Genomic DNA, 14,787 nt, shown 5'->3' with positions numbered 1-14,787 from the left:
AGAAAATCCTCCAGATCAGGTGCAGTGACAGACATGAATATAGAGAGTAAACGTTCTTCTCACCACGGTGCTTCTTACTCGTCTTGGAGTAACGGCAGGCTATTCTCCTCTGCTTTCCCCTGCAAAACCCCTGGGCCCCCCACCTCTGGGGGTGTCCTGTTCTGGTTTAATCCATGCGTTTAATCCCAGGCAGGGCTTAGCAGCTGTCCCTGCTCCTAGCCTTCGGCCCTCTGCTGTCCTCCCAGGGGCAGTCTCCCCAGACTAAGGGACGTTTACCCCAGGCCCCCAGCAGGTCAGAAGAGGAAAAGCCAAAGAAACGTGCTCCTCTCCAACCCCCCATCATCCAGCATGACCCACTTGTGGTCTTTGGACAAGCATCCATGAAGCAAATATGGGACCTTATGAAAACACCCTGGAGCGCATCTCCATTTCCTAAGGTACGCCAGCCCACAGGACACCTAAGGCCAAGTGGTTCTTGCTCAAATAGGCATTCCTTACGTGTGTGCCATGCATCTGAGGAGCCGAATTATCACTACCATCATCTCATCTGGCCTCATAGTACCCTCACGAAGGGGCAGAATGAAACCACCGAAGCCCCCTCTGCAGTCCGGCGGCCAGTCCAGGACGCCTTCTGCTGCCTCATGGGACTCCTCTGCCAGCCCCAGTCTGGACCCTCTGCTGGCTGCAGGGCTGCAGATGGCATGGACCTTCACTTGGCCCAGCCCTGTTTCTCCTCTCTGGTCCTGGACACAAAGAGGGTAGGAGAAGGAACTAACTGGTGAAGCACTTGGTAAGTGGCATCTCGTAATTCTCACAACAACCTTCTTCAGTTCTATTGTCCTATTTTATAGATGAGAAAACTGAGGACCAGAAAGGCTCCTCAAGACACAGATGGGGGTTTAGGACCCAGAATAGAACCTAGATATTCTGACTTGACTCCTGGCTCTCCCCTGCCTCCTGGTGCCTCTGAGGAAGTGCCCACTAGCCCCGCCCACACCATCAGAGGCCCTGGGGTGGCTCTGCTTAGGAAGCATCAAAGCAAAACACAAGGCTGGGCTTTCTCCATCTGGCCTCAGGTGCTGCTTCTCTGCAGAGAACAAGCTCCTTGGACCACGTGTCCAGGGTCCTGCTCAGCCCTGCTCTCAGTCTCTCCGCTGGCCAAGGAGCCAGCTTTAGGGCCCGCTGCTCACCCCAGAAAGGAGTCTCATGGGAGCATCTGTGCCTGGCGCCTGCCCCTCCCTGGAGGACGCTGCCATGTTCTCCCTATGCTGTCATCCTCTACAGCAGACATAATTACCACCGGCTCTTGAGCTGCCAGTCTACCGAGCCAAGAAATAACATGCTCTGTGCCGCATCCCATCTACCCAGCGACCCAGGCCGGGCCCACGCCAACCCCCGCCCTCCTGCAGCACTGGGCTCCTGCAGCAGGAATCAGAGCTCTTCCTGCCAGCACGGGCGAGAGGCTCTCCCACCTCTGCTGCTCCGAGTGTTCTGAGCTGGCAGCGTTAACAGACCCTTTACCGTCGCAGCCTGCAGCACGGTGGGGCCTCGTGTTAAAGTAAACCAGGAGCCAGGAGCTGGAACAATCTGTGCTCATCTGCCCAGTCCCAGATGGAATCAAGCCCAGGAAGCACTTATTTTTTTTAAACCGAACAGTATCCTCAAACCAATTTTTCTCCCAACCAAATCTGAGCCGAAATGTTTTCAAAAATTGCTAAGTCAGAACCCAGGATTTATCAGGATAAAACAAACACATTTTGGACATCCACAATGTACCAGGCACCTTTGTGTTCATTTTCTTACTTCATTCGTGCAATCCCTCCAAGGGACACCTTATTAGCCCCATTTTACAGATGAGAGAACTGAGGCTCAGGGAAGCAAGATGCATGCCCAGGCTACACAGGTGGTGAATGTCCAATTCAAGATTCAAATCGCTGGATGCCTGACACTAAGCATGGATGGCAGTTAGTATGTTAACCCGCAGGGTCCCAGGCCCCAGAGGTTCACCCACCCACCCACACTCACTCAACCATAGCCCTTTCAGGTCCCAAGAGCCTGACACCAGCAGCAACTTCTCCCCTAGATGAAAGAAACAAGGGCCCAAAGATTTGGATTTTAGATGCCCTAGAGCAGGATTTTAGAAATGGCAGAGTCCTGTACCTCCTGGTTACCCAACTGAGAAAATCAGGCTGGTTTTGATACACGGTTCTTTCAAAAGCTAGACTATGCACTTGGGATTCAGCAGATTGAGGTAATTCCTTTTGATCTGGGGACGAGAATTTCTTCCATGTCCCTAGACACACACTCCACATCTGGGACAGGGGCGTGGTTTAACTATGCGTCTTTGTATCTCCAGTGCTGAGCATGGCCTGGCACACTACACTGTAGCTGCCCAAACAAGATTAGATGGATGGACAGAGATGAGTAGATGGGTGGGTGGACAGATGGGTGGATGGTAACTGGGTGAGTGGATGGATGGATGGGTGGGGATGGGTGGGGGGATGAATTTTTAAATGCCCTTTTGGTCCCCAAAACTGGATCCAAAACACAAATCTTCTTCAGCCAGTTATAACTCACATTCCTTGCATTTCTGTGAAAGCATTTGTAAAGTTTCTATGTGCCTCTCGAAAGACAAGGACTCTCCATTCACTCTCAACACACTTAGCCTGAAGCAAAAACCCTATCCAAGGTACCAGCCCCACACCCAGACCCCATGCAGGCTACTTCTCTGAGTTCCAAACCACAAAATACGGGCTGCTGATGGACTCAGGAAACCTGCAAACACCCTCTCCCAGAGCAGCTGCTCTGGCGACCCTGGAGGCAGAGAGCTGTGTTGATTACGCCTCCTGGCCAGGCTGTGCTGGAGCAGCTTTTACTGCGGCATAATGAATTCTGCAGGTGAACCCAAGCAGCAGTCAAGGCAGCCAGCTGCTCCTAGAGGTTTCTCCCCATCATGTGCAGCCAAACCCAGCCAGCATTAAAGGGAGATGAGGAAAACCCCGCTGGTACGTGAGGCCAGCCTGAGCCTCAGGGGTCAGTTGAGGGGTCAGAGCGGGAGCCCGGGAGGCTGGCAGCGGTGACCACACCTGATGGAGAATGGGACCTGCGGGGAAGGAGGGGGTAAAACAAGGGCAAGTGAGAAGTCAGAGGTGGTCTGTTCACTCTGAGAAACCGTTCGGAGCCACAGTGGCCAGATCCAGACCCCAGGTGGAAAGCCCCAGTAGAAGACACCAAAGCTACATCCAGCACCAACGTCCTCCCTCAAATATCTGAAGCTTCTAGATTTGTGATAGGCTGGGGTGTGAGCAGGAAGAAACCAACCAGCCAGCCCTGGAAGAGCGTCTCCTCCTGGCTACAGTGCACACGGCGTCTGAGCACTTCCTCGGCCTTGCATGCCACAGGGAATTCCCAGGACACCCGCCTGGCCAGCCGGCCTGGGCCCCCGAGTCGCCTATGTGAGCTGGCTGATCACACACCCTCTTGCAAACAGTAAAGAGCTGCCTGGAGGGAAACTGTATATTCAGGAAAATTCACCTTGGCTCCAAGTGTGGGCCACTTTTTAGTAAAAGGTCATTCTCTACTTAGAGATACAGGGTAGCTTGAGGGTTTGGGCAGAGGGAATAACTTTAATGAAAGGCATCTGAACTCTGGTCCTGGGTACCCAGATCGAGCAGTGGCCACAGAATATGCCTGTGGATACAGAGCCCAGCCTCTGCCCCTGCCAGGGAGAAAAATGATGACCATTCTCACCGACAGCTATGTGCCTGTTTACAAAGCCCTCCCCAAGCCCTGCCTCATTTGATCCTCAAAGTTACTCACTGGCCCTTTTATAGATGAGAAAATTGACCATCAGAGCAGTCACTGAATCACGGATGTGATTTGAATCATGCCTGCAAGGATTATTAATGTGTGACTCTGACTGACCAAGACATGTACCTGTCCTGGACCTCACTCTTCTCATCTGTAAGATGGGAACACATTAGTATCAGACTGAATAAATAAACGGTTGTTTTTCAAGTGGCTCAACACAATGCCTACCTATATGAGATAACCAGCTTGGAACCTGGCAGAGAAAGGACCTAAGAAATGTTCCCATTTTCACCTTTTTATTTCCAACCTGTAGACCACACTGTAACCCTCAGCACAAGAAGGTGAGCGCAATGACCTGTGTTTCCTGAGACAGGTGACTTCAGCACAGTTTCACCTGACGGTGTAGATGTTGAGGCAGCTGACGGGGGTGCAGGGGGAAGCCAGAGGGTACTGGTCTATGGCTGAGGTTCCATAATTAACATAATTAGCAGGGTGTAGGTTATGAAAAGTACACCGTTCTCCCACAAAAATCAAATATGGCACTTGGTACCTCCACCTCCACATCGGGCTAACCAACCAGCTAGATGTCCCCTCCCGGGAGCAAACACTGACCCCCAAGCACTCACTCTCCAGACCTTTCAGGACCATGCTGGCCAGTCTGCCCTTGGGATCCTAACATCCACGCCCCTTCGTGGGCACTCTCAAATCCAAATGGACTCCGCCGCACTGAGGAAGGACACGCTCTCTCACCCCTAGACCAGTGTCCCTCCTTCTGTCTACTTGCTGGGGGACCTGCTCAGCCAGAGGCAATCCACTGACCAAAGTTCTCTAAGCAAACCCTGGCATCACACAGACCCAGGTGTCCAAAGACCATTTGTTTCTGGCTGTTTGGGGGACCCAGTTTCTTGAACTCCACTTTCAGACACTGCTCTCAGATACATCATTTTAAAACACTTACTTCTCGAACAAGGGGTCCTCAGCTCATAAGCTCCAGAGGGCCCCTCAGTTAGAGGACCCATGGCTCCTGCTGCTCCTGCCACCCCTCCTCCAGCTCCCTCGGACCACCCATCCCCATCTCACCGCCCCTGGACCACACAACCACACCTCTCTCCCTCGCTGAGGCTCCAAGGCACTTGCGTGCATGTGTGTTTGCCTGGGGCAGGAGAAGTGGGTCTTAAGAAAACAATCTAAAGAGCATTTCACACATGCTCTGTCCAGCACACCTCTACCCCTCAGCCTTAGAGTCCACAGCACTCAGACACCGAAACCCTGAAGAGCTGAGTAGTGAATTCATTTACTGCCCACCTCCCTCACTAAAATGTAAGCTCCATGAGGGCAGGGAGATTTCTCCATTTTTGTTTGCTGCTGCATCTCTGGCATCTAGAACAGGGCCTGGCACAAAGTAGATGCCACTCAGTATTCAGAACTGCATGAACAAGCGTCTTGCACAGGCACCCGTACCTCTGTGAGCGCCTGCTGCCCCACAGGGGAGGAGCGGAGGCTCACAGAGACTAGGAGACCTGCCCAGGGCCCTTAGCTGCTGAGAGGCAGAGCTGGGCTCTGCATCCGCGCCTCTGCCTTGAAAGCACCCGTTCCTCTACCCTCTTCCGTCGTCACATACCCAGCACAGAGCTGTTCATGCAACATTCAGTTGACTTGCTGAGACCTTTTGTAATTACAGCAGCCGCGGGTAAGGGCTGGTTAGCTCAGTCCATGCCCACACCTAAATCTCATGACGAGCCTCACCTCTGGCATTGGGGAGCATGAGCTTCAGGCCCCACGTGGTAGCCTGTGCCCAAGCCCCTCAGCCCCACCTCACAGGGTGGAGGCAGGAGGCCCGGGAGGAGGCCCTGGAGCTTACCATGGACTCGCTGATGAGCAGCAGCAGGAGGGCTTCCTCGATGTTGTCCTTCGGGCAGTAGAGGCTGGAAGACACAAACGTCAGCCCAGCTCCAGCGCGCTGGCCCGCCACACTGGCCCTGCTGCCCCGGAGTCAGCACCTGCCCTGGTAAGGTGACCCTCTCCTGCATAATTCACGGGCACCGGATCCCACTGGTAGCTCTTTATCGTGCCCCGGAGTTATGGATCTAAAAGGCTGCAGTGGACCTAAGGCTGGAAATCCTGCGATGCTCTTGAGGGGAAATGCCCCTTCCAGCCCCCAGCACTGCATGAAGCGGCTGGGGCAAGGAGCAGAGAAGCACAAGGAAGCAGCTTTGCTGGGCCGCTCACAGAGCCCACCTTCCATTATTGGCATGAGCAAGACATAAGGTGCGTTAGGACTACTGGGAAGGCAGGTATCCCCAATTAATTTATTTGGCCTTTGGATGCCTTATAGGATCCCCTGAGCCCCGCATCCTCCACCCCCAAAGACCTGCCTTCTTCTCTAGTCTATCTGGCTCCTGCTGATACTGAAGAGTCTGCCTGGCAGTAAGCTGGGCAGTGGCTGGAGGAGAGTGTGGGGCAGAGAGAGGGGCCACCAGTGGGGCTCAAACCCCAGGTATGATGGCATGAGCCTGGCGTGGTCCCCAGAGCAGGTAGGGCTTACTTGTCTCCTTCATAGAGATGAGGTTTCCGCAGGGCCTGTGTGATGAAGGAATTCTCTTCCTTGCTCATGAACTCGGGCAGCGGGTGGGACAGGGGGCTCCAGTAGCACTCCTCGCTCAGGGAGTGCAGCAGGACCCCTGCCAGATGCTTGGCCGCCATCTGGCAGAGGGGGAAACTCAGTCGCAGGCACCTGTCGGCTCTCCCCTGCCGTGGCCTAGCAGGCCCTCCACCCACCACCCAGCCAAATCTGCCTGCTTGAAATGCACTCTCCTTCCGGGAGGCCCACCACTCCACTCCCAAGGAGCCCCCTCACTTCTCTGTGTCCCCATCATTGAGCTGTCCCACCCCTTCTGTTGGCCTCTGATGGCTCCTCCTTTATCTTTTGTCCTCGCTCCTCTCCTAGACAAGAGGTGCATTTCCTCTGCCTCCTGGCCCCAGGGAGCCTGGCACAGCTCTGAGTTCACAGGCCCTTGCAGATCATAAAGCCACCGGCGCAGGCAGCTCTCTCCATCAGATAACTTTCTGATATTGGACTGAAAATTCTAGGGCGAGAGCAGCTGTGGCCCTGATTTGGGGTGAATAAAAGCCTAAGAAGGCAGGCGGGAACTGGGGCAGGAAAGCAAGCCAAGGTTATCTATTAAGATCATAAACAAACCTCTTAAGAATTAGCTCACCACCTTGCTAGGAAGGGATGACAGGCGGTTTCAGCTCTGATCTAATGCTAGGGGTTACGTGTAGCACTGTGATGAGAAGGATGCTGAGGACACATCCTAGGCTGAGAGGAAAGGAACTCTGAGATTGACTAACAATGTCTGCTGTGAGCACAACAGGGAGAGGACAAGCATGCATGCAACACATGGTCATCCCTGATTCAGGGGCTGCCTGCTAGGACTTCTGCTGTTTCCCACTAAAATTGACCCCTGAATAAACCGAATAAACCAGCCACAGCCAGCACCCAGCCCTGGGGCCTCCTCCGTGTTACCACTTTGAAGTTCTGAGTTGCTTTGGTCTCCACAGAGCGCAGGACCTCCCGGAGCTCTCTCATGCCTTTTACGATGTTCCTAGTGGGAAGACAGCAGAGGCAGGGTCATTACCAGCCTAGTTCCCACAAATGCAGCCTCATCAAACCTGCAGATGCTAGAAGGACTGTTTGACTGTTACTTAAAAACATCCAACAATTGGCATGAAAGGTCAGAATTGTAACACCAGGATCCTAGAGGCCCAGGACATCACTGATCAAAGAACAAAAAGGCTCCTTCTTGCCTATGGCCTCCCCAGACACTCAGGCCTCCAGTTCACCACCAGAAAGGGACCAAGACTGAGTATTTCAAACAAGATGTTATCTTGGCCCAAGTGCTTTGGGCTGGTGTCAGACTTTCTGACTTGAATCAGCCTCAAATTCTCCATCTTCACCTGCCACATCTGGTCTACACTGGAATCCATTCTCACCAATCTGTCCCTACCACCAGGGCCCCAGACTGGCCTGCATCACCTGGGGCCTAGACGACAGTGACAGCTGGTCTCACCCTCTCCAGTCAGCCCCCTGTGCCTTAAAGTCATTTTCAAGCTTTTTAAAGTGTGATCCATAGTAAAAACTACATTTGACATTGCAACCCCATATATATGCACACATTGCTTACATGAAACTCAAGTTTCTATCTCTACTACATGCAATGCAACCCACTCTGGTATTTTCTATTTTATGTCTCCCCCTACTCTCCTATGTTTAAAATGCTGGTTGCAGCCCACTAAACAGATTTTGCAACCCACTAATGGCTGTGGCCTGAGTTTGAAAAACTGCACCTCACTGCTCCTGGAGGGCTCTGCCTGACATGCAAAAGTCATCTTGTTCCTCCCCAGGTTGGCCCTTCATCAGTGCCCCCAGGCTTACAGAATCCAGTCCGAGCCCTCAGCACGGCATCCTAGTGCTGTTGGGTCTGCCCCTTGCCTCTCTGCCATCTCATCTCCTGCCACTCAAGTCCCTTTTGAACAGCCATCCACAGTTACCAATGCCAAATCTTGGCACAGACTTCTCCCACTGCCTAAAAGGGTCCTTCCCCTATTCATCCTTAAAAAAACTTGTGTTTTCAAACATCACTTTCCAACATCATTTTTTCCCTGCAGCCTTCCCAGGCCTCTCCCCACATGTGACCCTCCCGACTGCATAGCTCTTGCCCTGTGTTAATTCCTCTTTTGAAGCAAGCATGGCATTTTGCGGTTATTCTCCATTTACAGGCTGATCCCTTTGGCACTGCGCATCCCCTGAGGGCAGGGCTCCTGTCTTGTTCCTGAAGCTCAGCCCTGGCATGTGGCGTGTTCCGCAAATGTCTGAGGACCATCCTCCTCACTTGTTCCAGGGGTTCCCTGGATCACAGCTTGCAAGGGAAAGCAGAGGCTTGCCAGGCCAGTAAATTAAGAAATGAGAGATCACAGAGGGTGAAAACCCAAAGGTGGAGGCCAGGACAGTCACGTGAGCCCCTCCTGCATCTTTCATGCATGAAACAGATTCCTGGGAGCTTTGGAGCCTGGAGCCATAAAAAGATACGACATCAATTCCCTGCCTTCTGGGAACCTCTGGTTTCAGACAAGCAAGCCCCAAATGTGCAAACAACCAACATTATAAACTCAGATCCCTGTTCATAAGGCTGAGAATGGAGATAAAGACCTGTGGGATAGAGTCAGAGTCACAACGACCTTCCCTAGTCTGCTTAGAACTGCTGAAGAACCGGGAGGGGCCGGTAGCACAGGGCATCACAGGGCCCTCAGAGACAGTTCACGCCTGGGCACTGCTGCTGAGGGCCTTGTGGCCCAAGGAGGGGCTCACCCCTGTGGGTTGTGCATGGTCCCTTCCTCTATAAAACCAGGCCCTCAGCTTCAATCAGCATCTCCCAGACTCGGTCATCTGCACACCACATCTATAATTTTTGCCTAGCTGTACACCATCAGTGTTATTATTCTGCGTAATGCTTTTCTTTTTATCTTCTTCCTTTTTATTTCAGTAACTATCTCATTTTAATCAAAAATACCTGAAATCATGGATTTGGTGTACCTAGTTGTTTTGTTTCAGGTTTTTTTTGTTTTTTTTTTTGCCAATAATTATTAAATAGAGAAGTACTTTTAAATAGTTAGTCTGTGCCTCACTTAAAATCACCTTGTGTATCACTAGAAGTCTTCATCCCACACTTTGAGAAACAATGGTTTAGACCACAGGTCTAAAGTGGGACCAACAGCATCAGCATCCTGGGAACTTATTTGAAACGCAAATTCTGAGCCTTCCCCACTCCAGATCCGCTGAATCAGAAGATCTGATGTAAAGCCCAGCAATCCACATTTTTGTCAAGTTTCCAGAGGGTTCCAATGACACTCAAGTTTGAGAACCATTGGTTTAGATGATCCCCAGTGTCTTCTAGTGCTCCCCGGCTTATAAGTCAGGTTCTAGAAGGGACAACCCGAGCTTTGCAACCAGATCCTAAATCTGTAATCTAGGAAAAGCAAGGTAGCCTGAGTCCTAGTCTCCCCATCTGTAGGAGGAGTCCTCATTTGCTCACAGTGCTGTCAGGAAATGAATATATGTGAAGCCCCAAGCACACCAGGCATGTGGTAGAGGCTCAATGAATATTAGTCATTTTCCTTTCCCCTTCTAATTAGGGTCTGAAAGATCATATTACTTATGTTTTAGTTTGCCACATTTTTTTGCATGAAATTTCAGGAGCTAACGAGTAGGGGAGGGGAATAAAGTAATCGAGGGGCTCCTCCAGCTTTGTGTCCATCTTTCCTTCCATTAGCCCTGCCTCCACAGGGGACAGAAGAACAGGATTCCTTGGCAGGCAAACCACACCCAGGGACAGGCTGGGAGCCCCCACAAGCCTGAGTGGGAGAGTCTGCAGCAGAAGTCCTTCAGGCCCACCAATGCCTCCACCTTAGAAAAGAACCTGGAGCTGGACAGCAGGCCACAGGCCAGGCGAGCTGAGGGGAAAACCCGACAACAGCCATTACCAGGCAAGAGGAAAAAGACACACACCGCACCAACTTCCAGAAAAGGGAGGAAAGGGTTGGTTCTGGGAACTCAGTCTGCAGGAGAGCTCTGCCCTGGCAGCTGGGCCAAATGGCCACATGCTGAGGTGGGCTGGACCCTGGGGCTGCCCCGGAGGAGGCCGGCAGCTCGCAGACCTGTGGGTGATTTTCCACTCTGTGGGCTACCTGCCAGTCTCCTGCCTGGCAGTCCAGACCAGGCTGCTCCCAAGAGGCCAGGGCCAAGAGGGACCATGGCCCCTTCATCCCACTGCGATGCAAGGATTGTCGTCTGCCTTTAGTTTCTACATCATCGACGCTCAGCACGCTCCCAGACCAGCAGCACTGGCGTCGCCGGGGGGCGTGGGAGAAATGCAGACTCCCAGGGACCCTGCCTCCCCCAATACACACACAACTGAGGAAAGAAAGGTGCATTTTAACAAGATCCTAGGCCCGCAAAGTTGTATATTTTTACTATTTTCAAGTTTATAAAGGACTTTGGTATCTAAATAAGCCCACAAATTCTCCAGCAAGGCAAATAATCACCCTGAGACATCTTTTGGGTAAGTCCCAATTTTTACTGACCACAGGTAAAGAGAAAAATCAACACAGATTCTGGTGGCCAGGGCCAGACAAGGGGAGACCCGGCTCGCAGCTGGCCTGTCCTGTTCTGCACTGTGGGAATGGCCCTCCGCCTCGGCTCACCCCTCTGGGAAGCAGGACAGTACACGGGGTTTCTCCCACCAGCCCAAGTAATCCTGCCCCCGGTCCACACTGGCGCTGCCAGGTACTGCTGGGCTTTTCCGAGCCCCGTGAGAGGCCAACTTGAAAGATCTCTTTGTTCTGGCCTCTCGCGCTGACCTTTCTGAGCAAAGCTGCCACTTTTAACAACATCCAAACAGGGCCTCAAACCAACCCTGGCCCAGAATCAGGCTGCGTGTGGAGAAGCCAGGAAGCCATGGATGCCAACTCAAGTCAACGCTGGCTGGCCAGCAGCAGAGAGAAAGAGCTGAGCGTGCAGGGATGGGTGGAGGAGAGCCGCTCATCTCAGGGAGGCCTCCAGGTGGGCCCTGCAAGGAGGCCACAGGCTTCTCCGGGCCCCTGGTCAGCAGCAGGCAGCAGAGTGGATTTCTTAAAGCACTTCATCTCATCCAGTCTTTGCAACTTCTAATGAGGGTGGTGAGGCAAGCTTCGTATTCCCAGCTACGAGCATAGTGCTTGGAACACAGAAGGCACTCAAGAAATTGCATGGAGTAAGTCAATTCTCACTTGCCAATGCGAAAACTAAAACATGCAGATGCCTGCCTTGTCAGGCCATCACTCACCCACGGGGAGAGGGGAGCTTACTGCAGGCCCCAAGGGCGTCAGATTTTACTCCCTTTTAACCAAAAAGACTCTCGAGAAAAGACAATGCGTATTTTCTGACCTGGCACAGTTACACCTTCTTTTCCTGGCCATTGGAACACCAGGACTCCACTGACTAAGTCTGTACAAAGTGCCTACTGTATACCGAATGCTGGCTACTGTACACCAAATGTTGGGTTCTCAAGAATTAAGAGACTGAGTGGGTGAATGAATATCTCACTCGTGGCCCCACAAGTATGGAGTTCACAGTCTGAGAAATCAGCCACTCTCTTCATTTATTCAAGAGCTTATTAGCAAAATATCTTGCATACATTAGGTCCTCAACAAATTGCTGGGGCGGGGGATTTGGTTGGATTCGAAACAGAGAATGAGAAAACGCATGGAATTTATCACTGAATAGAACCTAAACACTCTGGTATGACCCTGGCCAGAAAGTCTGTGTTTCAGGGCTGGCACTGCTAATTGTGTGCAAGAGGTTTCCGGCCAAAGACCCAGAAATGCACAGCCAGTTGACAGATCCCAACAGCTGGAGGGCTGACTCGGGGGACAAGGTCAGGTGAAGTTCAAACAGTTATCAAGCTATTCCTCCTGCCTCAGATCCACATCATCAATTTCAAAAACTAAAGCTCTCTTCTTCACTTCCAGCCCCAGAAAAAGGCAGTGACACTTCCCTTGCAGGGCACTGAGGACGTCCAGGCAAGGGGAGCTTTCTACTGAGGTGGGGTATGGGCGGTGGGCACTAACAATAAGTAAAGGCTATGCATTAAGAGAGGCTGGAAGGGTGTGCTCTCTCTGATGGACCTCAGAGGTCTCCCTGTGCCCAAAGCATACACAGACCACCAGGAGGCTCTCCTGGGCTTTGCTGTTGGGTGATTCTGGTCCCTAAATGCCCCTTAGAGCCATCTGTCTCTTGCTGTCCCCTAGAGATGCAGATACTGGGTGGATGCTGAGAATACAAAATTATTGCTGCTTGAACACACCCCTCATGGAGTCATACCCAATATTAGGCTGGGTTTTCCAAGATCCCTAAACACACACACACAGAGCAGAAAGGGAGAGTGCTTTCATAAGGCTGCAGAACCTGCCAAGCCCTGGGGAACTCCCTCAGAAAACACAGACTTCCTTCTCTATTGTTTGGTTTTGGTATAATGAACACACATTGCTTGAGTAATTTTTTAAGTTGTTTTGTTTTTTTTTTTTAAAGAATGTGCACCAAACATACAGCCTACCTGGTTCAACATACATGGCCCAAGCTCACTCCCAGCCCAGAGCCAAGAATGGGCTCTGAAGGTCTAGGCAGAAGGAAGGGAAAAACCACCCCAAAGACAAACAGCCTCTTGGCCATTCTAGGGTAAGGAGCCAAGTCAGCTCACGTTTTTCTTTCTTGGGAGATGCCCAGAGACTAGGTCCTAGTGAGGTCAGGGTGATCAACAGTTTCCCTGGCATTGCATCACCCCTGGCAACCCCTGCTGCCCCACCTCTAGAGCTGCTTGGTGCAAAGGAGAACCAAGCCTCCCCTACAGCCAGGAACCTGGGTCCAGTAGCCATGCCCCCTCCCCCTTCCCTCCCCCAAGAACAGAACGGTGCCAGTGCCTCCTCCTGGCAGCTGGGGCAGCTGGTATCGGCGGAACTGCCTGGGGCAAGCCTCCAATCAGAGTCCGCGGCTGCCCTCTGGTGGCAGTGAGGGGAAGCCGACCCCAGGTATCCCCAGTCCCTGCCCTTTGGGAGGGGCCCCCAACTCCTGACTTTCATGCCAGTGCTTTCAGTCCCAAGTCGATGAGGAACCCTGCCATCAGCCACAGTACAAGGGGAAGGAGTCAGCGGCGGGGAATTAACTGCTGGATCAATAGGGCAAGGCCCTTGGAAAAAATTAGTGTCCCTCAGACACTGAATGAGTAAATGGGCGGCAGTGGTTTCAGACTCATCCAGCAGGAGGGAGGCCCGGGCAGGCCTCACTGAAACTCAGAATTAAAGAGGCAGCTCTGCCTGGAGGCCAAGCAAACATCACCCATGTTGCAGAGTGGAGAATTCCACACCCTTTAAGCTATGTCTAATCCTTAACTGGAGGGACAAGCTGGACCCTGGAAGCTGAGCACCCCATTCCCAGCATGGGTTCCTCTGGCCCTTCTGGAGGCTGGGCCCACTCAGGCCCACAGGGGAATGAGCTCATTTTCTCAGATTCTGGCCCAGAAGCAGGTCTCACCACCTCCTCCTGAGGCCCTAAGGAACCTCTTTTAACACCCAGCAGCACCTCATCCCCGGGGCTTCACTCCACCCTCAGGATGAACTGTCTCCTTGGAGTCCACCCTGTTCCAGGCAGCACCCCACCTCTCTGCCTCCTTGTCCTCCAGCACAGAGCACTGTCTGATGTCAACATCTGGCTCCTACACTATAAGCTCCCCACTGGGATGTGAGCTCTGAAAGGGGGGTCTCACTCCGCTCTTGGAGGGATGGGACACTCAGGGGCCTCGGAAGCTAGCGGGGAAATGAATTGCTGTGCTCTTCTTGGAGGGTTTTTTTTAATTTTAAACCTCAGCCCCATTCCTCCTTCCAGGCCGTGACCTCTCTGAACACAGGGAAGGGTTTCTTCCTCTTCCCAAACACCCCAAGAGCCCAGGCAAGTGGGGGTGAATTTAACCAGCAGGAAATGGCTCTGGAGCCCTTTAAAAGACTTTTCAGAGCTGCCCTGGAGAAGGTGACCCGATGTCAAGTGCCTGCATCCTGCCTCTCGAACCTTGGGCTAAGACCGTGGTTCTCAAGTGGGGGCGATTTTGCCTCCTACCCCCACCCCAGGACATTGCTCAATGTCGGGAGACATTCTTGGTTGTCGCACTTGGGGGCAGGGGGATCTACTGGCATCTAGTAGGTGGAGGCAAGGGATGTCGTTAAAACCCACAACGTACAGGACCATGTAATGAGCATGGCCTTGGGCTTTAGGGGTGGACAGATCCAGCTCAGCACCAGGTCTGCTGGCACTATCACTATTAGTCTTGTGATCCTGGGTAAGTTACTTAACCTCTCCTTCAGTGAAGTGGGAATACTGTTAGTTCCAGCTTC

The 14,787-nt window shown here is 52.4% G+C and overlaps 1 protein-coding gene across 3 annotated transcripts in view; it reads right to left on the bottom strand.

Annotated features, from left to right (window-relative positions):
- Window positions 1–14,787, bottom strand: part of TTC7A (tetratricopeptide repeat domain 7A) — a 116,838-nt gene that overhangs the window by 62,358 nt on the left and 39,693 nt on the right. For 2 of the 3 annotated variants that reach the window (XM_006185772.3, XM_032497442.1), the window contains exons 6-8: window positions 7,337–7,415; window positions 6,356–6,513; window positions 5,672–5,735 (exon numbers count right to left, since the gene is read on the bottom strand). In XM_006185772.3, coding sequence (XP_006185834.1) covers window positions 5,672–5,735; window positions 6,356–6,513; window positions 7,337–7,415 — 301 coding nt within the window. Of the gene's footprint in view, window positions 1–5,671; window positions 5,736–6,355; window positions 6,514–7,336; window positions 7,416–14,787 lie in introns of those variants that run through there. The other variant, XM_032497443.1, reaches the window with a different exon arrangement.

Source organism: Camelus ferus, chromosome 15 (genome assembly GCF_009834535.1).
Source record: "Camelus ferus isolate YT-003-E chromosome 15, BCGSAC_Cfer_1.0, whole genome shotgun sequence".
In the NCBI taxonomy this organism is placed as follows: Eukaryota; Metazoa; Chordata; class Mammalia; order Artiodactyla; family Camelidae; genus Camelus; species Camelus ferus.
The sequence above is the reverse complement of the archived record's forward strand: the minus strand, read 5'-3'. Positions and strand labels throughout refer to the sequence as shown.